The following is a 26449-nucleotide window of genomic DNA, read 5'->3' on the forward strand; positions in this document are numbered from 1 at the left end:
TGCGGAGATGCTGAGAGAAAAGGGCAGGCAGTCACATTTCTTTATCTCCCTCTAGAACTGAAATACCACCGTCACGTTCAGATACCTCACAGGATGCCAAATCCTCTCAGTGCGTATTGATTACACGCCAAGGCACTTTATGATGCTTTATTCTATGCTAATAGCACGTAACAAATGTTATTTGCGCTTTGCTGTATCTGGCTTTCAAGAGCACACTTGCATACAGTGTTATTTCAGGGGGACAGTGTTGGTATCCACAGAAATACTCCAAGTATTTCCATCGTCCTCAAATCTCAAACAGGATTTAAAGCGTAAGGAAAGGTGCACTTAATTGGAAAAAATATTGTGGCAAACCACCAGCTTGCTCCATGTTCAGCAGTCACGGGAGACCATTTCTGACTTCCCTCCACCAAGAACAGCAGCCGACACCCCCCGCCTCGCTTTGCTGAAGTGGTTTGGAACCCCACGGGCATGACTCCAGCCGTCGGGGCCACTGAACCACCCGACAGAGCTCTCCGGGGCCAGGCCTTCGGCCAGCGCCCTCACGGAAAAACCCTCCCTTCCGCAAACCTGCCCTTCAAAACCGTTAACTGTGCCACGTGCAGATCACCACGGCTCCTTTTGGGGCTTTCTTTCTAAAAAAATCACATGCTGGAGTAGAATTTAACTCCCCCCAGTAAGCACTAACTTATTTCTAAAGTGGTAACTCTCGTCCTATGAGAATCTTATTGCCTGAAATAGCGTCCTCCTATCTAATTTAAATAAAGTCTGCAAGTTATTCAGGGAAAGCACAAAAATGAACTACATGGTACAGTATGATGAAGCGCAGAACAGACTGTCCGAATGTTTTGACTTCCCTGCGAGAGCAGCTTTAATTTAAGCTTGCTCTGTCGTGTCTCCCCTTTGCCACAGCCACGTGCATCCCTCAGCTCTGGAGGAGCTGCAGGAGTCCGTGTCCGACCTCTCCACAGCGAGCCACCACTCCCAGCCCAGAGCCATCCCACATTCCCTGCAGCAGACCCTGCCGCCACATTTCAGTGCGTGCAGCTTTAAACCCTGCTTTAATACGTTTACTTAAATGGCACCAGTTCATACCTTACACTGAAATTTATGCAAGTGAAAGGTAAATAGAAAATAATTGAACAGGAATTTATTTCACTTAGAGAAAAGCAGAACTGTGCCAGAACGCTGTCTTACTAAATTTTATTGTATCAAAATACTCCAAAGCTAACCAATTTTTATAGCCAGCAGATGATGGATGTGAAAATACCTTATGAAAATTGTTCTCTGGTGTTTCATTACAGAGTATAAATAGGTTTGCAGTCTGCAGGAGCTAAGACCCTTCACTCACACCTTCAGCTATCATTGCTCATAAAGCTTCAGGTATAGCCTTGACTATCAACCCTTCCTTGGGGAGTTTCAACCCCAAACTCCATTTTAATATTTTAGAAGTTACTTCAGCAGTCATTTACTAAATGACCAAAGTTCCTTTTATGTTTAATGAAGAAAACAATAATACAGCACAGTATTATTAAAAGCAAACAACACAGCATAGAGAGGAACATTTCTTTTTCAAGAGGACTACAGAATCCCAGACTGGTTTGGGTTGGAAGTGACCTTAAAGATGACCTAGTGCCACCCCCTGCCCCGGGCAGGGCCACCTTCCACTAGCCCAGGTTGCCCAAAGCCCCGTCCAACCTGGCCTTGAACCCTTCCAGGGAGGGACAGCCACAGCTTCTCTGGGCCCTTTGTACTTTCTCCACTTTTTCCAATATAAATCAAAGACCTGTAATGGAAATTACAGATTGGATCAGACCTTCCTGGATGGATTCTGGTCATTAATGTCAGTCTGTTTCCAGTGCCATTTTTTATTATATCATTGCTGAACCTTCTTTGAACCTCAGCAAGCTCACCTCAAACTTCCCTTACTTGTTAAAATCTTTTTTAAAACATTTTTTTGAAAAACACTTTAACAAGGATTAACTCTGAATCCCCAAAATCTCTTATTCATCTCTGCAAAAAAGGATATAAGAAACAAAGAAATCATTTTCACATGCTTCTGCTTTCACATAGCTCTGGAGCCCCCAGCTAGCCAAGGGGTGGAATTCGGCATCAGGTGGAGCCGAGATAAGAGCGATGGCACAATTTCACGCTGCAGTTGCTCAGATCTTTGTTCAGCGTTTGCCTGTAGGTATAAGACACATCTCCATGCTGCGCTGGGCAAAGCAGGTAACCAATGTGCTGGATTCAGAACTTTCTCCCCAAACTGAAATCCTGGCAAGAAACTGACGGCAGCAAGTCAGCCAAAGGCTCGGTGACCCTCCGGGCAAACCCTCGCTCCTGCGCCGCCCTCCCACACCCCCACCTCGGGCTGTGCAAACAGGCCGCCAGCTCTTCCATAAATCCACCAGGAATCCTGCTGCACTAAGAAAGCAAGTGGAGAGCAGCCAGTCCTGCTTCTGTAAGTGCGGACAGACAGTTCTCAAAATTCAATGTGCTTTTTCCAGCCCGCACACACGCCACCATATAAATTACTGGGAAACGACTTTTTTTTTTTATTGCGTTCTTACTTGCAACAATAATGCATAAATTTTTAATGGGGTTTGTGCGATAAGTGAGAGAGTGACTGGTTTCTCTGACTGGATGCACGCAACCAAGTTGGAGGACAGCTTCCAGCAGGGAGGACATAAAACAGGAACGTGCATTACAACTACGGGCTTACTTCCTGGCATTCTCACCACTTTTTCAGATTGCTCCTTCACCACAAAGTGAACGTTCTCTACACGCCACAAGCAGTTTCAAAACCACCAAGACTACGCTGCTAGCAGAGTGGGACAGACACCCCAGAACAGAAGCTGCCCCCTGTTACATCCACCGCGAGCAGGTACAGCAGAACCAGGGCTCACCCGGGGGTGGCCAGGGCCACGCCTGCCTGGGACAGATGCTGCTAACTGCTCCTTATTTCTGCTTGGTGTTATCAGGAGACACCCCGCGCTGCCAGAGCCATCCACACACCTGCTGCTAAGGGCTGAACCAAGGATCTTTATTGCTTTGACTGCTTAGTGCTCAGCTGCCTGAGGGAAGGAACTTACACTGATGGTCTGGTTGTAGAAGCATCATCTAACAGGCTGCATGGCTGGGATGGCATTTGCTGCTCTCACTGCCCATCCTCTTAAAAAAATATAAAAACTATAACAAGATTTAATCATTAAGAACTTTTCTTTTAGTAAAGAAACTATGATTACTTTTTCTTGCTGCTGAATATAATTTTGCAGGCTGTTCTCACTTCTCAGTTGGCTCCAGAGACTCATCCCCACGTCTCCCTCAGACGTAAAGGCTGAACTTTGTTCCTCACAACAGCTGGTTGGGCCAAGAGCAGCGATTGCGGACATCGCCCCTTTCTGAGCCCTGACTTGCCAGGCAAGGGGAGGGCTCTACACCAAGGGAGCAGTTTCATGCTTGAACAGCCTTGTAGCATTTGATCAGGAAATGGAGTTGCAGGCCCTGCAGGGGATGGACTCTGCTGGCAGCGAGGGTCTGGCTCAGCCTGTGGGTACACGGGGGAACTGCCCTGGGACCAGCTGCTGAAGGAAAAGCAGGACTGATACAAGACTGAACTACCTGAAGATCCATCTTTCCTGTTTAAATACCACATATCTTCTAAAGCACATACCACATGAGGACTAAATACCTGACAGTTTAACCTATTGTTACATTATTTAGGGTCTTTACGGGAGAACTAGGAATGTGCTTATCCTTGCAACATGGGTAACCTTGATGTACTTTAAAAGTTAAACAGCCCTGTGTAGCTTTTGACGCTTTCCCGCAGCACATCCTTGTCTCTAAATTGAGGAGTGTGGCTCTGCCCTCCCTGTCCCTTGGTGATCCCAGCCCATCGCCTCCTGACAGCCCAGTACACCTGTACCTGGGATAGGGTCCAGGAAGAACAACAGAACTGCACACCCATCACGTCCTTGTGCACTGGTGGAAGACACCAAGTTATTTAATTGTTCGAGCTGGGCTGAAGTGAAAAATACCTGACAAAAGGCAATTATCTTGGACCCTGTGAACAGCGGCCCCGAGACCCTCTGAGCTCTCCTGGACCACAGCAGCCTGGGACCAGCATCTCCCCCGGGCTGGGACCCTCTCAGGTACCAACTCCTCAAGGTACCATCCGCTGTCCCGACGGGAGCCCAGGGCCAAGTCAACCCTCTTGAGTCTCAATTATCTCTCACTGAGGAATGCCCATGTGTTGTATTTACTCTAAACTCGAGAAAAGGGAAATTCCAACTTTGAGCTAGCTTCACTTGCACCCACTCGCTTTCTACCTACCCATGTGTTTGGGTATACAGTTATCTTCACAAGTGTGGGGACATACAGATTTTACTTGATCCAAATACTTTGTGTGTTTGTACATCTTGTGTTTGTGAGTGCACATGTACAGATTTAAGCTACCATGTAGTACCTTAAAACGATATAGTAAGCTAGTGTGAATCTTGTCATCAAATCTGTAGCTAAGTCGTTCTTTTAATTATAAATTTTACTGAATTATTTTGTAAATCTTTAAATTGGTTAATGATTAAGTGCTGCTAGTCATGAATAAATCTTGGTTTGCCACTAAATCATTACAGTGTTAATATTTTCATCCATGACAGGAGCAACCCTCTATGTAAGAATCTCGTGGTGGTTACTATTGTTTTGGCAGTACGAGGAAATTGGGAGTTCCAACAATTAGAAAGAAGTTAGTAAGATGGAGAGCTAGCAAAGTAAGGGCTATCGGCATTTCTTGAGTTAGAAATGCATATTATTAGACTTCGACTGGGGACGGCCACAATAAAAGTGATGACAAAAACCTGGGAAGTTATCATGGTCCATTACAGTTGCCTTTAGAAACACCAGCTGCCAAATGGTTCCAACGGAGATTCTAAGTGGAATCTCCCCCAATCTCCCACAGCGAGGACACGTTTTGCAAATGCCAGTCTAGGTTCATCTAGAAACGTGCCCTGGAAGATCTCTGCTCCTTCCCCGACTCACGGCGTGCTCCAGCCTGCCGGGGGAAACAGGGACGGGGACGATGAAAGTACAGATGAAAGACTCACAAAACTAGGCTAGAAGCTGTCTGTTGACTCATGAACGTATTTTTCTCATTGCTGGATAATTACTTTTCTTTTTTTAATCTTAACAGTCTTTAGCTAATTTATACACTGGGAATTGGCTTTGATCTTCTACAGATTACCTTATGTACCTTCTCTCCCTACTGGCAGTCAGCCTGGGTGATTTCCCCCCCCAAACAAGGTGAAATAATTTCCAAACTATCATTTCAACGTAATTTCTAGACAAAACTAATTACCGATTTCTCCCTCAGCTTACTTGTTCATGAGTGGTTTACAGATTCTCTACACGTAACTGTATATACACAGTAAAATCTTGAAAAATAAATTAGCTTTTAATTATATGAAGCTGTGAGCAGATAAACCTGGCAAAGAAACTCTTACATACTTTATCCACCACAGCTTAGCGGTGGGAAAAAACCTATACACCACTTTCTGGTGCAAGGCAAATGGATTAGATGTGAACGTCACAGAATAAAACTATTTACCTTCCCTTATCAGGGCTAAATTGCATGAAGAACAAATAGCGGTCTCGCAAAAAAAAAAAAAAAAAAAAAAAATCTAATCAAAGCTTCCTGCCCTGTAGCACGGAGTTGAAGGCACTAAATGATCTTCACAGAAGATCCTTTCAGAAAGGAAATTTTCACAAGCAGTGACTGCCACTTCTATACTCTTCCTTCCAGAGCCTTTCTTCCCCCCACGCTGGGAATACCTGTCAAGTTTTTTGCTCTGAAGAAGCCAACACAAAACCACAGCACTGAGCTTAAGCTGTGATTACTGTTTAGATGATTGTAATGTGAGTTTGTTTCTGATCAGAAATGTATGCTCATAAACACACGCGCAACAGCTAACTTCAACCTAAATTTCAGTGATAAAATCCAATTATAATGGTTTAGCAATTTGTAGAATAGCACTTGCAACCTTACTCATCCAGAAAAGATTGAAGATGGATTTCTTTCCTTGCCGGAGAAAATACTTAGAAATAAAATTAACCATTTCTATGTTGAATTAAATTGGGTTTAAGGTTTAATCAATAGCTACTTCAAATTAGACCTGACACTGATTAAAATCTTCAAGTTGGCCATTACCAGCAGAACTCAGGCAGTCGAGGGACATTCCCTGGGAGACAAGAGTAGATGTCACGGGAAGGAGGTTGAACTGTGAGCGCGAGAGTCTCACTCATTAGCTGGAGCTACAGTATCGAGAGAGGAGCAGACACAACGGGACGTGGGCATGCTGCTCCCTTACAGCACACGGGAGGTGGATTCTGTGGTCTCCTGCAGAGAAAACTTCCTACAGAGTCAGAGCAAACTCTCGTGAACCTCAGGGAGGTCAGGACATCCCAGCAGGTCTATTCACAAACATCCCTGGTTGGGAGGAGGATGAGACAAGAGATAGACGCCTTATTTCACAAAACTGTAAAGCCAGCAACCAACACAGCCTTCCTTGGTCTTCCTGCAACTGATAAAATTAAACTTTTTTTTAGAAATCTAAGATTTTTTCCTGGGGGAAAAAAAAAAAGTCTCCCTCATCTAACAGGTATCGTGGTTGCTGCAAAAATCCAGGATTAGCTCACAATCATCAAACATTTCATCAGAAACAGAGTCACAAAAGCTTTTCAGGAGCTCTTTCATCTGCTAATGTGAAAAAACTTAAGATTCCCTCAGATTTTTTTTCCCTCTTCAATACATGTTTCTTATCTAGACTCATATGACACTTACAGACCCCCCCCATTTGCCACAGCACTGCTTTGATCATTCGGAGGCAGAACAGCAGCAGCGACCCCAAAGAGGCAGAGCCCTGGCTGGACCCGCCACGGCAGGCCAGGAGTGCCAAGCTGTGGAGGAGGGCAACAGGACAGAGGAGCATCTCTGATCCCCACTCCGAGGTGGTGCACGGCAGATCGACCCCCAGAAGTACACGCAGAGTGCTACGTCCACAGCAGCACCCGGGGCAAAGCAAAAGAAACCTGTACACCCGCATCAGGAGGATGGGATAAACTGCTGGCATGAATAAAGAGGAACAAAGAGGGAAAAGGAATGAGGAAGGCCAGAACAGAAGTGGATGGAAATGGATTAATTCTATATAAATATATACATATTTATATAAAATATAAGAAGAATGAAAAAGCTGTTCTGACAGCGTAGCACTTCCCTTTCACTGCCCTCTTCCCAATGACTTTATCAATAAATGTACTGTAGCATAACTGAAAATGAATTTCTAGAATGAGAAATTACAAATAAGACTCTTTGTTTTTTCTTGGGCTTCTTGTTTTTTACCAGAATTCTTATGTCTGTTTCGAGACATTTATTTGCAACACGGATATAATACTATTGTGCAGAGATTTAAGTAAATCTTGTAGAGATATAAAGGCACTGGGAAACTCACTTTGCGTTTAGGGTTAAACCACAGTTTGACATCATAAAAACCTGCTAGACAGAGGACTAATGTGTAAGCTGAGGTTTTCTTTCCAGTGAAGTCAGGGTGTGGGAAGTCAGACACATCATCTTCTGCTTTAAGCCTACACTCGACACCACTGGGAGCAGGAAGAGGACGTCACTGAGAAAAAGGGATTCAGCCGCTTCCCCAACATCTCAGTCTTAAACCAGCCCCACACTGAAAGTCAGCGGATCTGCCAGGGACATCTCATGTGAGAGAGGAGAGGAGCCGTGCTCAGCACCGCTGCCAGGAGCCGTGACTGCCCCCGGCCCCAGAGACCCCTGCAAACCCTGACCGCGCGTGGACCCTTCACCGCCTGCGCCGGCAGCCACGGCACGGCGTCTGCTCAGAGAAACGTCAACGTGCCGTAGAGAAATAACAAGGGCAAGTCATGCCAAGAGTTCATTAGCCCTGTATAAGAGCCCTTCACTCCTTTAAGCCCCCAGCACCATTACAGAAGACACAGCCTGTCCCGTCCTGCCCCGCTGCCTCTAATGCCCACAGTTCCTCAGCCTCACCCCAACCACCTCCCAGCAAAGTTTTGTTGCTCTGGCCTCGAGTTTTCTGCTGTGTTTAGTGCAGCTGCTTCACAGCCAATACACTGATTTAGCACATTTACACCATGGCAACACTGATCTTTTCATCAGCTCACGATTCCTCGTAACCCAGTAGTATCCACAGCTGCACACGTTAGTACGAATTTCCCACTAGACAGCATGTCCAGCAAGAACACGTTTTATTTTCATTTCGTCCATTCATCTAATATTGCTGCAAAAAATTTCCTGGCCTCTGAACGAAAAGCTTGCATTTATAATGTGAAAGACAGAGCGAGTTAGACACCCAGTGCAAATTGGATGCCTCTGTCCCCCACGTCAATAAAAAGACATTTCCGTCATACACTAAATATATTAACCATAAAATCATATTCTTCCTTAATAGCAAAGCATTATAAATTGGCTTTCAGAACAATTTAATACTCCCTAAAGACAGAATATGTACAGAAAGCATCTGTCTGAAGAGGAAAATGAGAAAATAATTTTTTTCCTAAATCCCGTAATACTTTGTCCTTTCAAGAATATGAAACTTCTGTCATCAAGAAAATGCATTTAGACAGATTTCTCTCAATATTAAATCACTCATCTCCCTCAGACTGAGCAGAATTGTTCATTAAGTTGAGCATTTTACGGATTTCTTCAATATGCACTTTCTTTTCGAAGGCTGCTCCCAGGGAAAGGGGCTGTTTTATGGGAACTTGGCATCACCGAGCTACAAACGATCACGTCCTGGAGAAGCATCACCTCTGCTCTTTGTGAATAAGCTCTACTGTTAAAGTAACACTTCTACTTCTATTATTTGCAGGTGTTTACAAATAAAATCCAAGGAACTTTAAATTTCATGGGAACCTGAAGAATCTAATTTCAAACACAGCATAATAAGCAAGACTTCAGCGAGGTGACAATTCGGTTTAAAAAATAAAAGTAATGGGAGATTTTTAGAAGACCTGACCACTTGTATATATTTAGTTATGCTTATATTTCTTTAAATTTTCACTTGTTATAAGCTGCAGTACCTATAAATCAGACCATTTATGACTTATGGCTGAGAAAGAACAGGGAATAAACGGCATTGGAAAAAGATAAAATTCAATCAACACAAGTTTTCTCTAAAAATTAAGAGGAAAAAAAAAATTCCTGCCTCTTAAAATTTACTTCCAAAGGTATGGAAGTTTGGATAATCTTCCATACATGCCATTTCAGTTAGAAATTCTTAGGAAAACATCCCTTTATGAAAAAGTTTCAAGTTAAATAAAACGGGCTTTTTATTTAAACTTGAAACTCCACCAGCGTTAGCGCTGCTACTGGGAGACAGGAGGAAATTCTCTGACTGCTGAAAACAGAAAGCAGACCTAGACTTTTCTTTTTCTTTTTTAAGTACTATAACTTGTTTCAGGATCTTTAGACAGCAGTTGGAATCTCTATTTAAATGGAGATAAACACCCACGTTTGTACTTTCACATCAAACACACGTGGAAACACAAGGCCACTGTTGTGACTAAAAAAATTAATCTTTTAATTCCATTAAAAATAATTGAATGGACGTGGTGAACCACTCCCCCAGGCTGTTGCACAGTCTCAGTGGCACCACACAGACTTCAGGCTCCACTCAAAAACAAACATTATAAATTACTAGACTTAAAACCCAAAAATCCCAAACAAAAACCCCATCAAAAACCCCCAAACTCAAACCTCTCCTCAGTTTTGATATTGTTGCAAAACATTTTGACAGATGTTCTATAAAATTCTGATTATTCCAGAAGCATCTATAGATAAAACTAAAAGTAAACTACATCTTGCAGGTAGGTTTTGGTATTGGCTGCATCTTCTCTTCATCAGCATTAACATGTCAGTTTTAAATGCCGACAGCATAGTTATTAAAATTTATGAAGCAGGCATTGATGTTTTTATCATTTTAAAACCTTAAAAATAAAGTTTTCCCTGAAGGAAAAAAAAATAAATTAATGATTCCAGGTGATAAGACACAGAAGAGGGCATTCTGATATGCGCCCGCAATGTAAACGGATGGCTCTAAATTGACAACTTTTCAGCTCTTCACAAAATAAACCGCACAGGGTAACAACGTCTGATGCAGTTAACTCTAATACAGATTTTCTTAGGCAAAGAAGCCAAATCTAGAACCAGTAAACCCCGGCATTTTCAAACAGCCTCCTTAGGCAACCACTGCTAATAACACCCGCTAATTAACCAGGCTGGAGGCGGGCGCAGCCGGTGCGGCGGGGACTCACCCGTCTAATCGCACGTCGGGCAGACTTCGGTTCAGGGCAATCAAGTCACTGGCCATCAGGTTAAACTGGTTGATTTTAAACAGCTCTTTCATCTTCTCCTGGTCATCCTTCGGAATGAGCACAGCCTTTCCCATCTCTCCGGGGCCTTCTTGGTTTCGGGAAATAACAGCTGAACACAGGAGAGCAAAAGGCAACGTTTAGTAGCTGGGCAGCGGTTTTCCTCCTCACCAACGGGCAGTTTTTGGTGTTCAACAAGGAACATTAAAGAAATAAAATAACACTACACCACTCTATGCTCCACTGTGAGGTTTTATCCCCATCCGGACGTGAATTTGTATCTAGTTCCTTTCCATGATGATTAAAAACCCCAGATCTGGTCACCTGCAGCTCTTGGTTCTAATCACTATGACAGTAAATGACTATTCTTGAGGTTTACACCAGGATTACAGCACACAGCACCAGATTCTCCATGAGATTCTCCAGACAGAAAAGGTTTGGAAAAGACTTTTATAGCTGTCGAAAATATTTGAAGAACATGTATATTAAACTAATTCTAACCAACTTTTTTTTTTTTAAATTTATTTAGTTTTCACTACCAGGTGTGTTATATCATAATCCCATCCCTCTAAGTAAATCTTCAGTGTCTAAAAAAAAAAAATCCATCCTGGAAAATGCATCCTACCCCTGACAGAGTGTCTTTTACATATTATTAGAGCTTAGTTTTGAGAAATCTCTCTACAGTCAGTTTTTAATTTTAAGGAAAAGTAGAGTATCATACAAGCACACAAAAATAAACAAGATACAGACTGCCTTTTTAGGAAACAGTATATGAAAAGAAACATCCCACTTATACCAATAATTATGATCATTATTCTGAAGAAAAAGCTTTAGACAAAGGGTGATAAAGCCAAGTTTCCTTCTCCAACCTCAACGTGCCGCTGAGACCAGTTTCCCTCCCAAGTACTTATTACCTCAATCAACCAACAGAACAAGCAACACACGAATTTTGAACTAATTTTACATTCACACTTTAAAGCAGCCTCTTGACTAAGGCTGATTAATTAATACTGATTAATCTGTCTTCAGTGATGACTGTTAGTTGCTCCTCCCACGAACCAGTGGAAGTGTGAGAGGCAGCTGGGAGGGCCCGGCCTGGGCAGTAACTGATGCTCACAGTGACCTTCAAGCTGCAAACTTCTGTGCCATATTCCAGCATTACCATTTTATCTTAACGAAGGGATCTTGGTTTTATTTTTCTGCCGTCGCATTCCCTTTTCATCTTTAGTATCAAAATGACTTTGAAAAATTTGATGCTTAATATCCTGAAAGACTGTCACTTATGACGGCTTCTCTACTAGCTGAAGTCAAGCATTTATTTTTGCAACCAAGAAAGTACTAGAAGAATAAATCTTTTTCTACAAAATGCACAGAAGTAGACTAAGTGACTTTTTAAGGAAAGATCTATGATTCTTCCAAGCAAATCAGACATCAGGGCTTGGTAGAACAGCCTAGCAGAAATTTACATTAAAAGGCCTTTCAAAAATAAATATTACAGGCTCTGGGCACAGAAATTTTGCTTCTGCAGTTCTGGTTTATGCTTCAGTTGAGCAAGAATGCTTTACAGTATTATTTGATATATTTTTTTATCCTTCCCTTTGATCAGAAGTAGCACCTTTACGAGCTGCCAACGGGAAGACCTGACTAGCTTGCGCTGTGATTACGCAAAGACGAAACCGCTGTCGGACAGACGCCTCAACCTTAAAACACGGCGACTCTGAAGCTCTCAGCATCTGACGTGACCTCCTCGGGCTGCCAGGCTCAGGGGTTCACCTCTGGGGGGGTCGGCAGCATCCCCCTGGGAGCTGGGGCACCAGCACCAGCCCTAAAGCCAGGCTTGAGGTGCTCTTAGATACCTTTTGTCTGAGCAGAGCTCCTGACTCCTCTCACCAGGCCATGCTGCCATGTCTGTTCCTCAAGAGGCAGAAATTTTATCTTAAGAGAATCCATCTCGCAGTCCGAGCTGTTTAGAGTTATCACTGGAAAGAAGCAGGCAGCTTTTAGCTGCCTCTTAGCGCAAGGCTGCGCCTCCCCGCCGCTACGCCTCGCCCACAGAACTGCCTGACAACCCGCGCTGCACACGTACACGCACAATTATACAGCATATATGCTATTAAATTCCTCTCAGACCATTTCATAAGGTATATTTATGTAATGCACGAAATATTTGGGAGTAATAGCTGGTAATTAAACTCCGTTATATCATCACTTTCTGGAGAAACGATGAGACTCCTCTGAGACTGCAATTCGAAGAGCTAGTTCCTCAAGCTGCAGATGTTGTTTATGGAAATAAATTCTGCCTCCTTTTTGCTGGAAGAGGCAGAGGGCACAAATTTATCTAAACAGCAGCAGGAAACAGGTGAAAAGAGTCAGCCTGGCTGCTGAAACCATGGAAAAACAGGTAAGCATCACAGCAGGGAGCTTGGCCAATGTCTTTCTTCCCAAGAAACACAACAGAGATGTAAAGGAAGGAATTACTTAAAAAGGGGATGAATGAAGAGAAAAAGGAGCACTGAGAGGGCGAGGGAAGTTTGTCCTTGCGGCATCCTTCAGTCTGATCATCTTTCGGAAGAGGAATTCTTTGTTCTTCTGCCTCCAAAGCTGTATTTAAGGGCCCGTGTTAGCTCCAAGGACTCTACAGACCCCACCCAGAAGACCAGAGCCACTCTCCACAATCAGCACATGCACCATCTGCCTGCCCGGGCAGGGAGAGGGGACGGGACATCGCTGGGCTTCTCCTGCCAGAACCTGCCACACAGCAGGAAAGTGGAGGAGCACCACGAGGCACCCAAACAAAACCCCTGGAAATAGTGAGGCAGCATACCAAAATAGTTCTTATTTTCTGCTGAAATATTATTTCAGGGTTGGCTAAAAATATCTTACTGACAATTTGCTCCTGTAGAACTCGGAAACTTTTCATTAAAACAAATTATTTAGAGGAGAAAAAAAAAACATAACCCATTGTTAGCTCAGTCATTATTACAACAATAATTTTGCGTATCTCCCTAAAATGTGGAGAACACCAACAGTGAAGGGTTTCATACTCTAAGCTCAAATACCAGGCAGACAGCTGCAGAGGATGTTATGCTCTCGCATAAACTCACTGTAAATTCATTAGAAATCCCAGCTCATTTGCAGTGCACCATCACAAGGACTTGGATTAAATTCAGCCTGAAAACTTGTTTATTCTGCTTGAAAGCATGAGTTATATATTCCTTCATCTGCAAAACTAATTTTCGTTACAAGATTCTGTGTTCTTCTATTGTTTACTAAGGTCCATCAAGATAGAACTTCAAAGAGATTTTCCTGTCCTGAAGTTTATTATAAAACTAATCAGATTTCCTGAACAGCCTTTCCACTCTCACAGTTTTATTTAAAGCAAAGCATTATCAGATTACACTTCAATCACAGCTTACACATATCTGTGACGGAGTAACATATTTAATTCTGCTGTGGTTAAAATGTGGCAACCTCGATTTATTAAATCTTTAGAGAAGACACAGTTTATGAATTAACAACCACATATACACTAAGATTTTCAGAGGCATAACTTGAATTCATACCTGGGACCATCTTCTTCTTGCATTTTCTCTCCTGTATTTGAATAAAGAAGTTTTGAGTCCAGAGCCTCTGTAAGAAACAGCCCTCAACTGTCTCAAACCCAGCAGGCGTGAAGCACGCAACAATCCAACCACATTCAAGTTAGCAAAAACAACACTTTCCATTTTCCAAACAATACATAAAAATCTAAGAACAAAGTAAGCATCACAATACCAGAGATGGCAGGAATATTTAGCAAATTAATATCTTTTGCAAACACTCAATTTGACCAAACTTTTCACAGAAAATTGAAGTTTTGCTACCACTGAATAGATTTGAGAATCTAAAGATGGGGTCAAAAGTTTTCTAACACCAGGTATGCCAAACTTGCCCTTCTAGATGCACAAAGCCACTATAAATATTTCTACTGAACAATCTGTTATTTATCCAAAGCAAAACAATTTTACCGTTTTTCCAAATATTGACATTGTCATTTCACAGCATTTTTATGTTCTGCTTTACCCTCTTTCTAGGAATTACAACATCCTTCATCAGTACAGTGTCTTTCAAATCAAACTGTTCAAAATATCTTATGAAATACCAAATTTGTGTTCAAGTTTCCAAACCAAAATCTTTATGTAAAACACATATACACGCACACACTCTTCAATCAGAGAACATGAATATAACACAGAATCCCTTCATCTAGAGGATAAAAGAAGAAATAAAATCTGTTTCTTAAGTATTCAGAATGTATGAATGGTAAAAGAGGTGACAATCAGTGAATGCATGCTACTGATTATGGATCACTCCACCTGTACTGGTGTTTATAAGATAAAATGAGCACAGCAAGCAATTTCCTTACATCTTTAAAAATATCACTTGGAATTTACTGTCGAAACCACTTTTTCTACACAGCTTTCATACTTCTCTTTGATAGCACGGCGATGATCACCGACTCCAAATGACTCGGCAGTGAGTCCCCCCAGCCCTCTGCAGCAGGGATGGGAAGATGGGTCTTCACGAGCAGGGGCTGCCCAGATGTTGTAAAAAATTAAGCAAGGCCTCCAATTAGGAGAAGTCTAAGATTTTTCCAGTCCCTACTGCCTGCAGGTTTTCACCCCTGACAGAGAGAGCCGATTCACCCCAGAGAAAGCTGCACGTCCCCATCCAGCACAGCCCTTCCCAGCCCAAACCCACAGGGAAACCACGGTGCTGGCACGGCTCAAAGGGCTCGACCTCACCTCCAGGCTCCTACTTTAAATAACCTGCAGGTGTAAAGGGGACCCGAGGGGGAAATCGGGGATAGCCACAATCCCTGAAGCCAGAGTGGAAGAAGCTGAGAGATGTATTTAATTTTTCAATATGGAAGTTACCTGACTATCAATAAGCTTATTAGCACGTCTGGCCCACAGGTACTTTGGGAGTGCTTCTGCTGCTGGAAGTTTTAGTGAATACTAAAACAAACAGGAACAGAAACCCTTGACTGATCTGTTATTTGCTTTTCCTTTGTGTTGAAAACCCCACCCCACCCCTCAGCATGCTCTCCCCTTGCTGGTACACTTGTACCATACTTCCCTGTCACACTTTGCTCTCCCGCACTACTCTGCCTCAGTCTGTGATCTGGCCTTGCTGATGGGTCTCCACAGGCTCCCGCTGGTCTCTCACAGCGCTCCTTGGTAATTTGATGGAGTTGTTATTTACTGTACAATACTTTTTGAGCTTCAGGGACATTGGTGCTGGCAATTTTTCCTCAGGCTGTACTCCATGTTGTTTCTAAGTGCTGGGACAAGCTGCAGTTTTGACCATATGTACAAGAAAAATAAAACCAAACCCTGAACTCATTTGTGTTTGACTTGCTTTGCATGAAATCTTACCCAAAAAGCACTATTCGGGGCTTTCATCCCCCAGCGGATCTCAGCGTATACAGGATGCCTCTGGCAGCACGGGGGGACCTGCAAGCTGAGAGCCCCGTCATCCTGCTGGCAAAGGGCACCCAGGAGAGCACTGTGTGATGTAAACAGGATTCACTCCGGTTTGGAAATTTGCAATTGGGAAATCTGCCCATCAAAGCTCATTAACTATCTTTCCTGTATACTAGTTACATGAGATGATGCTAAGTCAAAATCAGGTATCTGAAATACTTAAGGGACTACTCCACTTCCAGGGGAGGCTGGAAAAACTGAACTATTGCAAAACTGAAAAGCTTATGTTTTTCACAGCTCTGTCCTTACCCAGCAACACCCGAGCTGAGGAGTGAGCAGCACCAGCACCCAGAGGAGCTGCTGGGATGAGACGACATGGCATTTCCCTGGTGTACCCCTGGAAAGGTCCGAGATGGCCGCTGCCACCAGAGATCCTGTCATGTGCGCCTTGAAGACGGAAAATATTTCAGTAACTCTAATTTCTTAAAAATAAACTCCTCAATTTGGGTACCACCATCAGAAAGCCCTTCTGCTTTCCGTAGGGATGAGCTCTGGGCAACAACAGGTACTGCAGACCTGAAAGATAACTGTCCATCCTGACACATGAGGACAAGCCTGAGACACACACAGCGCTCCAGGAAAAAGGAGGGAGAAAAATACTTCAGCACACATATGTGATTACATATATACACATACGTGTATTTATACACATATAAACCTACACACATTTTAAATGGTAAACAAAATAAAGAGGATGGCTGCATCCACGTGCTCTCAGGTTAAGCCCATTCCTGCTGCCACGTGCACCCAACAGACACACCTCATTTCTTCTTTCCACCAAGATTGTATTAGCTCAGTCTTCTAATAGTAAGAATTCACACTGTGAAACACCTTAACAAACCAAAGACCTAGATCCTCCTCCTCCTCCTCTGTAAATCATGCTGATTAACGAACTTGAAATTCCAGCCTACGTGTCATTTTGTTTAAATGTAAGGTGAAATAAAATGAGAGAAGAATAGGGATGGAAGTGGATCTCAGGTCACCTAAACTTTCCCCACACCACAGGACACAATCAGCTGGACTCAAAACACCCACAGCATATGTGGGTGGTTGTTTTTTGTTCTTCTGGGTTTTTTTTTAAATACTTGCTTTGAAACCTTTGAAGATAGTTTTTACAACCTGTCAAGGAAACTGAGATGAAATCCAAGCAACAAAGTTATTGAATTATACTCATACCTCGATACACCTGAGGAAACAGAAGAATTTTCACGAGCTGAACACATAAAAAGTGAAGAACTGATGCTCTTTAAGAATATGTAAGGGTTGAGCATAGGTAGACAAAGTTAGAAGTATGTGTGGGGAACTGAGCAAAGAGAAAATTTTAGCTAAAGCCAGAGAATAAATAACACAGAGGAGGTCAGGCTTCTACCAACCAAAACCAAAGCCTGTGCTGATGATTTAGTGTGTAAATTACAAAAAACTTCTCAAGTCATTTACAAGAGAACTATGAAAAACATTGGAACAAACACAGCAGACTTGATTGGGTAAGTGTCTTCAGACCTCTTCCGGTTTTTATGATCGTAATTCAGTAAACCCAACCCAAAACCCCTTTCTTTGTTCCGGGTCCATCTGGGAAGGGCTCCCGTTAACCACAAGACTACAAATCCTTTCCCAGATCAGGACAAAGGTCTGTCTTAGAGCAACTGATAGATCATGGCAGGAAAGATAAGAGACATTGAGTTTTGAAATCATTCTTCCAGAGGTTTCCCTTCACTGAGGTGGGGGCTGTACCCAGCCTGTTGTGTCCAACAATAATCAGGCTGCGTTCTCCCTTTTTAAATCCATTTATCTTTTTGACAATGAACTGCAGGACTTAACTGAGCACTGCTGGCAAAAAAAGCATCCTTTTTATTTGTGTTGGATTTGCTGTCTCACATTTCCATTGTTTTTTACCTTGGGAAACACAGTGAATCCCTACCTAATCAACCTTCTCTGCCTATTTATGTCTTTACAAATCCTCAGTTTATCCTTCTTTGCTTACAGCTTTTCCAAGCAGCAGAATTATTTAATTTAGTCTCTCCCCACAGAGGCCAAACAGTACCTGAAATCATCCTTGCCTGCCTTTTCTGAACCACTGGTTTCACTCAATAAAAATTGAGCTTGGTTTGAATCAAGTACCAAAAAAAGAAAAAAACCACAACACCCAAACTTTTGTCCTTCAAGGGCATAAATTCATATGCTTCCAGCAAAGCAAAAGAGGCTGCTTTAACCTGCAGCAGAACTCTTCTTCTGTGATTGGCTTTCAGGGTCTTGAAACCAAAGTAATCTACAATCCTCTGCAGAGCTCTACACCTTGTCACAGTGTGATTTCAGAAGGAGCCGTACACAATTTTCAAAGGAGGCATCTGTATGCACCCCGTGGTGCTTCACTTAACTCTATTTAATAGTCGCAACTCTCAGAAGGAGCAGTGATTCAGCAGTTTTGCTTGTTAACTTACTGAAGCAAATTTCAAATATTTCTGAAGGGTGATTTTTTTTTAAAAAAAAACAAAACAAAACATGTCTATCAAAAATAGCTTTACCTTCAAGCACAAGAATTAACAGCTCATCTCTTCAATGACCACCTTGGTGCACACGAGGATAATGGAACTGACATGAAGCATGCCCACAAAGAATAAAATTGCTATTTTTCCAGCATTCTGCCTGCAGACATTTTTCATCATCTGTCAGTGGAGATAGGCCTCCTTTGGAAATGAAAACAACCCTCTCGCAAGGGCTTATTACAAGTGCTGAGGTCTTTGGTGGAGTGGAGAATAGAAAGCACAAAATTCAAGATGAAGAAGGGGGGGAAAAAAAGCAGAGCCCAGTAGATTTGAAAGCATCCAATTTATTTAACAATGCAGTAAAAGCACCGCACAGGGACTGCTGCACAAATAAGCATGCCAGCACTCAGAAGGGATAAGGACTCCTTAGCCATGCCTTTTTTTTGATTGTTTTTTCACCCCAAATGTTCTTCTTCCTTCCTTATACTTTGGCTGCAACACCTGCACTTCAGTTTTGAGTAACAAATAACACTGCAAACACAACACTGCGGACAGAGGCACCGAGAGCAGGGCTGAGGGGTCCATCCCCCCCTGAGCCGAGTCACACCCCACACACCAGTCTGTGTCTCACCGTCCCGGGCTGAGCCTGGACTGGAACACCCCAAAAACCTGTGGGGTCTCCTCAGTGTCCCCAGACACAGAGCACAGCCCAGCCATCAGCTCATCACACCCAGACACAGCGAGGAGCAGAAACGCCCTCGTAGCAGCATCCCAGAGACATAATGGTTGGAATTTCTAGAAGAGGAAGCTGGAAATACCACTTTATACTTTTCCACTACACAAAAGATCTTGGTTTGCACCAGCAGCAAGGATCAAATTGCTACCAGCCTGCTGCACAAACCCAAAAAATCTGAAATCCAAAATCTTACTTGGTAGGGATGAGCCAGGCCCCTGGCCACGGGGTTACACACCACCTCCACGGAGAGGAGCCATCCCACGTACATGCTGCCCAGGAGAGGTGGCAGTCCCCGATGGCACCTTCTTGAACAACAGGGCAGAAATCTCCTTTTTTAAGGGTCTGACCTCAGCCTGAATCTCGCTCGTTCTGTAGCTGCCAGGATCATCAGCAATTTGAAAGCAGTAATTCCCAGCTTTGTAAGAAACTGAGGAAATAGTGACATTATTGCCGTCTGGAAAGGTAAAAACAACTGGATGGGGATAAAATTGATCCTAGTAGAGATAAGGAAGTAGAAGCATATAGAGGTAGCTAAAGGGGTGTAAGCCACATGCAATTGCTACCTGCCTGATACACAAAGTCTTCTCAGACATCCCCCTGCACAGAATACATAGAAGGTAAAATGTGACAGGCTTACTGGTAAAGAGATCTTAGTAAGTGATCATTTGTCTCTACTTACGATGAAAATTTGAAAACTGTATTTCACAAATAAACTTTTGATTGAAGCAGGCATATATAAACAGGTAGCACCATAGCTGGGACCCGGACACGAGGCAGAGCTGGCCGCTGCCTCCATCAGCACAGGCGCCCGGCCCATCCAGACACAGAGTACTCATTATGCAGTTCCTATTATCACCAATTTGTATTTTACTAAGATACTAATACGAGACATAAAATCACTCTTGTCTCCTTCTCAGAGGACTCTTACCCAAACCTGTGCTCAGGTGTCTCTGATACTGCACACGTTGGACACGAGGAGGCTGCTCCCAGCTCCCAGAGCACAGCCACGCTCCCTGCCCCGGGCACCCAGCAGGGATGAAATGTGACTGCAAGGATCTCCTCCCTCCGGGCAGGAGGTGCCGGAGCTGTGTGAGGTGCCATTTAACACCATTTTGAAAATTCTAGAAGGTTTCTCCTCCTGCAGCCTGCTGGCCCAGCCACCAGCACCACGTTTCTTAGGAAAAGCAGGATTCTGGCCGCAGACCACGGACGTGCTGCATTTTCACAGGGATGGGGTCTGCAGTCTTAACGCGGCTGCTCCGCCAAGGGTTCAGGGACAACTGTCAGCAAACGGCAGTTTAACTGGGAAAGAAACGATGGCACAGCTGGAACTGGAGGGGTGGAGATGAGTCTGTAATAAGCAAATTGCAAAGACTCCTGCACCGCACCGCCGTGCCAGTCAGAGCAGTGTCTGGACACAGGCAGAAGCAACTTCTGAAGGACTAAGTCAGAAGAAGACTGAAACCTCATTGTTTAAAGAACAACAGTCGTTTGTCCCTCCCTATCAAATTTATCCATACATGGTAAACAATCTTATTTTTAAAATAACAATGATTTGGTATTCCCAACAATCCTTTTGGGACAGTTTCACACAGAAGAACTGCAGGTTTTCAATGGCAGTTGGTAACTCATCATGAATAGGACAGAGCATTAGCTTGAGGGTTTTTTTATTTTTTTATTAAACACAAAGTCGTCATGCAGTATCGATCCAGTTCCTTAGGGTTTTTTTCCTACTGCTAAAGAAGATTCAGAGGAAGAAGATCCCTCAAGCATTGTCCTAGGCCGTGTAATGTTGCTCTTTGGTTCCAAAGCAGGCCACGGCGAAGCCCTGCTCGCAGGGGCTGCACTGGGGACGGCCCAAGGGGAAACCATCTCACACGGGGCAAACCTCCAGTCCCCTCTACGAAAGCCAGGTCTGGGATTTCATTCTAATTTGCCATCAAATTACTTGTATAATATTCCGGTGCAAAGCATTATTTTTATTGCTTATTTTATCTACTTCCATGTTTTTCTTTTAACTAAGGCAGCTGAAGGCAGTAACTCGCTTTCCAACAGTTTTTCCAGAGCAACGACTGGACACCAGCATATCCTGCCCCACACAGCCCTGCCTCCCAGTGCTGCCACAGCAGCCTTGAGCCAAAATTCGGGAAAAGCCACCACAACCTTCCCTCTGTCTTCAGAAAGAAAAGGGCGCTGAAGCTCGGGAACGCTCCTGCCCCACCACCCAAAGCACACATCCAGTTTCAGAGTCGCCAGGGCCGGGCCTGCCCTGCTGTGATCCACCAGCACCTCCACTGCTGCTGGTCTGTATTTCCATGTGACGGACTGTCTGACTCCCAGCCACCTTTCCCTAGCCTGCTACACAGGAGGCTGGGGTTTGGGGGGTCTTTGGTTGGCTGGGTTGGGTTTTTTAAACCTGAATCCTGAAGAAATAATTCTCAGTTGCATGCCCATAGTGGATTTAAGATATTTCATCCCAAATAATTTCTTGCTATAAACTCCATATAGAATCCAATAAACCAAAGGATCAATTCAAAGTCCTTTGCTATTTACATGATGTATCTCTGCAGCTCAGAACTATACACAGACTTATCTTAATGCAGAACATAAAGAATTCTAGTTTTAACTATATGGCAGCAATAAATCCTGTAAAGTTGTCATAAACATCATTAAATAGATCATTTACTTCACAGTATTTCTCAACATATGAGTTCCATGATTCTGAAAAAAAATGAATGCTGCTTTTCAACACTAAAAGCATCTGAACTCACTGTAACTTCTGATATAAATACACTTTTTTTAGCAGTTCTGTCACACATGTTGTCTAGTGACATACCAGTCTACGCTGACTCTGCTACTGATAGCTGCAAGGCAGAATGCCTGAAGATGTACAAGGAGGTCTGCAGTGAGAGGATAAACTGAACATCAGATTTTTAAAAAAATACCACTTAGGATGGATGTGAAGTCTACTGGGTAACATTTCTAAGAGAGAAGATCTGAATGGAGGCACCTTCTTGTCAAAAAAATACCTCAACTCTCATGAACATTCTTCATAAACTCCTTAGAATTTATGTACTGTATTGTTTTGCCAATTACCAGGCCTGGCATAAAGGCCACAGCCAGCATCAAGATGAACCAATAACCAGGTTGTACTGGACACAGAAGGGTCAGTGCATGGGTGAGCGCTGGGGGTACAAACAAGTCAATCAGGTTATACATAATCAACATCAATCCCGATGATCCCAACAACGCCACCACACAACCAACAACGGGTGGGATAAATGGTGAAATGCAGTTTCCCATGGAAGGGATGGGAGCAACCAGGTCAACAAGCCAAACACATCAGACCAAGGAAGGCACACACTGAATCCCCACAGAGCCCGCGTTTACCAAAGCCAGACCTGCCTGGAGCCCAGTCCCAGGGAGGCGGGAGGTCCTTCCCCAACAGGGAACTCTGCCCAGGGCATCCCCCTCACACACAGACACTGCCCCTCCTGCAATGGTCCCAGCTGTGATCCCTGCGTGGGACACCTGACCTTGGGTTACTCACTGCGGGACCCCTGGGGCTCCTTTACCCCATGGCTCTGTCTGCCAGGCCGGCCCACCCTGGGGGGGAGCCTGAAGGGAAACTCACCCCCCTTTGGGAAGGGCTGGGGGAATCACCCACATGTCAGCCTGAGTCTGGGGTTGGGGCTGAAACCCCAGCATTCCATGTATGTACTGTATGTACAGTACTGATGGCATCACCAGCACCGGCCCACCTGCTCCACTCGTGCCAGACACGGGCAGTGATTACATTTCCATTCATCCAAAACTCGCAGGTGATTTTTTTTTTCTTACGTTGTGATTTTGTACACAAAGATAAAACCAAAGCTGCGTAAAGCAAGACAGAAAAACTGGTGATTTCTCACTGAAATAAATTGTGTCCCTGGTCCTGGTGGGCACCAGGCTCCTGGGCCAGGGGCAGCAGCGCCCCGGAGGAGCAGGGTCTGTGCTCCCGGAGCAGCTGGCTCAGGCAGGGATGAGCCCTGGCCCCCGACGGAAGAGGGGGGATGTACATCAGGCACCTGCTCATCCATCACCTTCATGGCCGTGTTTTATAAATGAATCCCAGGCTTGCATGTGCAAAGATACACGAGTTACCTCTCTGACAGTAATTACAAATGAGCACTAACCATGGGAAGATGTATTAGCATCTCAATATGAATTTAAATATAATAGAAATATCTAACTGATGCTAAGTGCTAAGCGAGGGAAAGTCGACGGAAAGCAAACAGACTGAGGATGGGCCTGCCACACAGTTTGGGCCACATTTCAGAAATTCCTGCTGCTCATCAAGAGAGTCTCTCACCTGGGGAGCCCTTCTAGTGCTCCCCCTGCCCTCCTGCCCACCATGGGCACCACACGATGGTTGCTGTTTATAGAAATATTTTATACTGCCCTAAGGGCACTGCCCACATACCATGTAATTACCACTTGTAGTTCTACCAGCCTCCACAGATCTTTGTCAAACAAGTTTCTGTATATAAGTTTGTGCCATTTCTTGCTGCAGCGGTAGTGGCTCTTTATTTTTTTTTTAAAAATCACCTTTGCAAACAAAGCCAAAAATACTGACGGTGGAGCAAGAAATGCAAGATTAATGGTGACACTGAAACCAGTCTTCTGCAAAACAAAATTAAGCAGAGAGTAATTGAATGGAATGAAGGTAAGAGACATTTATTTTTATTTTTTAAACCTTCCCTGACCCCCTTGGCTGGCATTCCAGCATTTTAAAGGGCCTTATAAAGTCAAACCACTACTGATAGTTTTTCTATCTCAGCATTTTATCTGCTTTCATTAACAGTTTTGCTTTTTCCACATTTATGAAAAAGGCAACGTTTAATAGCTGCCTGAATTTATTTACACATATCTCCAGTAAATCTTTTACTAAAGGTTGTGGTTACTCTGCACTTGCTTCCCGCAGGGCTGAATAACTCAGTGGTTTTTGTCTACCGTGCTATACTTAAACAAGGCAAAAGTTTGGAGAGAAAAACACGTCTTAAACTCTTGAATTTTCTTACTTGTTTTTTTTTTGAAAAGTGGTACTGTGGGCAGCAGCTTCCTCCTCTGGGTCCCCAAATCCCCCTTCCTTCAGGGCCGTGCCTGAGCACCCACCCGCAGCTCCCAAGAGCAGCCCTGAGGCGTGTCCAAAGAGGAACAATTCCATGTGACCAAGTCCATTCAGCTACGAACACCGTGATTAAGTGCCTCGGGAACAACCGCCACTCGAACCAACACGCTGTGAGCCCGCAGCCCAGACACATGTGGAGCATCACACATCACCCTAATTGCTATTTGATACGAGGCTTGATGGGTAATTATGTCATATTTCAGCGGCAGGCATCAATCACTTGCGCACAGAGGCTATCTACTTTGGTCTAGCCTAGAAAATGTTATTTTGGTGAAAGAAAAAACGAAGGAGCTTCTTTCTGAAGAGTGGCTGCCCTGTGAACACGCCTCGTTACTTAAGAAATCTCCTTTCTCCTTGAAAAATTCACAGTCCTCACTAGCAATGGGCAAATCCATTTACAGAAGGGAATGGGTATTTGCAGGATTTTTTAGTACCAAGAGACTCCAGACACGGCGGGGTGGCACAGAGGGACCCCTTTGGGGAAGCTGCGTGCTCAGACATCCAACCGGCCACGCTAGAGAGTCAGGACAGGCACATCCTACCTTGGCAAAGAGATTCAAAAGCCAACCAGTGGCAGCTTCTGAAATTCCCAGTTAAAATCACCACCTTTTATAAAGGAAAGGTTGTGCACAGCCAGGGCCTTGGCTCTAACAGCAGCACCTGGGCCATGAGGTCTGTCCAAGGTCTCCATCGCCACAAGCCTGCAGCATCTTCAAATGTTGCCTTTCCACACTAATTATTGCTCTGTGCCACTCATCGAATGGTTTTCTACAGGAAAAGCAGTTTTAATCAAGTATTTCATTATTGCAAAGAAATCAGCTAAATGTGATGATTGTACAAATTGATATGCCTTTTTAACAAATACTGTCCTTTATTAAGTGTAATGAAAATTAAATGCAAAAAAGAAATTTCTCTTCACCCAAAAGAATCGTAGTTCAATTTCCCTTGTAAGAAAAGCAACGGAAAAGTTTTACATTATCAAGAAAAACACTTCCCTGTCTAGGCCAGTTGACCTGAATCATGGTGTCTGCTTGGTAATAAATCTTTTTATGACTAGTTTAAGCTCACTGACTTGTGGAGGCTGTAATAATCCCTGTCCTATCGTGTCACAAGCTCCTACAACTCATGACAAACATAAAAGAAAGGGAAGATCACCAGTCCCCACAGACAGTAAATCGCACTGGCCTAGTAAGTGATAACTCTTGAATTTTAGACTGAAGTTGGTCAGTTCTAGGCTTGCAAGCGATAATTGATAATATAACTATAAAATAATAAGAAAACAAGTAAGTACCTCTGATCCTTCACGCTGTGGTCAGCAGCTGCGTTCATACACAGAGTAACTGACAGGTATTTTTGTTCATTTGCAAAGCCATTGAGCAAAGGCTAGTTGCTCAGGCAAACCACACTTACCAAAAGAGTAAATGAAGAGGCAGGAAAGTCCCCAGCACAGCCCCCAGGGGAGCAACTGCACGCGCAGGTATTTACGTGGTGACTGGTGAGGCCTCGTCCTCGCTGTGGCTGAGTTAGGCCTGCAGGACTGTCCCATTCCTGTAAAATCTCTGCTGGGAAGCGTTAGCAACCCGTGAGCTTTCCTGACACCTTGTGAGAAACAACTTGTAACTCCCCGAAACAGGGCCTGAGAGAGAGAAGCGATGGGGAATGTCTCAAACACTTGGAAATAGTGAAATGACACTCACGGGGTGACAGTGCAGAGGTTGGAGCTGGTAATGCTGCCAGGATGGCACGGGATGGGCTGGAGGCGGGGAGCCCTGCGAAGGCAGGATGGTTCTGCTCTGGAGCATTGTGTAAAGTTTCAAGAGCCATTTGTCCCATGAACAAACTTTGCTTCGTTATCCCCAAAATGCATATTAAAGCTGACACCCCTGAGTATGCTAATAAAGATTAACAAGATCGTGCTCATTCCATCACCCCATGACATACCTTACCCCTCCCTCCCATCCATGGGATATGTAAGTGTGTGGGTTGACCATGGGGATGGACCCAAGGGAAGTGTATAAATTGAGGGGGACAAGGAGTGAAATGGAGGAAGAAAAATGAAGAAGATGGACGCAGCCCTGACAGACTCAGACCGGGCCAATGCAGGAACCCAGACCGGTGATCTCTG

The 26449-nt window shown here is 43.9% G+C and overlaps 1 protein-coding gene across 4 annotated transcripts in view; it reads right to left on the reverse strand.

Moving 5' to 3' along the window:
- GALNT13 (polypeptide N-acetylgalactosaminyltransferase 13) overlaps positions 1 to 26449 on the reverse strand; it is a 151058-nt gene that overhangs the window by 81752 nt on the left and 42857 nt on the right. For all 4 annotated transcript variants that reach the window (XM_074910394.1, XM_074910393.1, XM_074910392.1 and 1 more), the window contains exon 4: positions 10354 to 10522. In XM_074910394.1, the coding sequence (XP_074766495.1) occupies positions 10354 to 10522 (169 nt within the window). The remainder of the gene's footprint in view (positions 1 to 10353; positions 10523 to 26449) is intronic.

The sequence above is a fragment of the Athene noctua genome, chromosome 7 (assembly GCF_965140245.1).
Source record: "Athene noctua chromosome 7, bAthNoc1.hap1.1, whole genome shotgun sequence".
Lineage (NCBI taxonomy): Eukaryota > Metazoa > Chordata > Aves > Strigiformes > Strigidae > Athene > Athene noctua.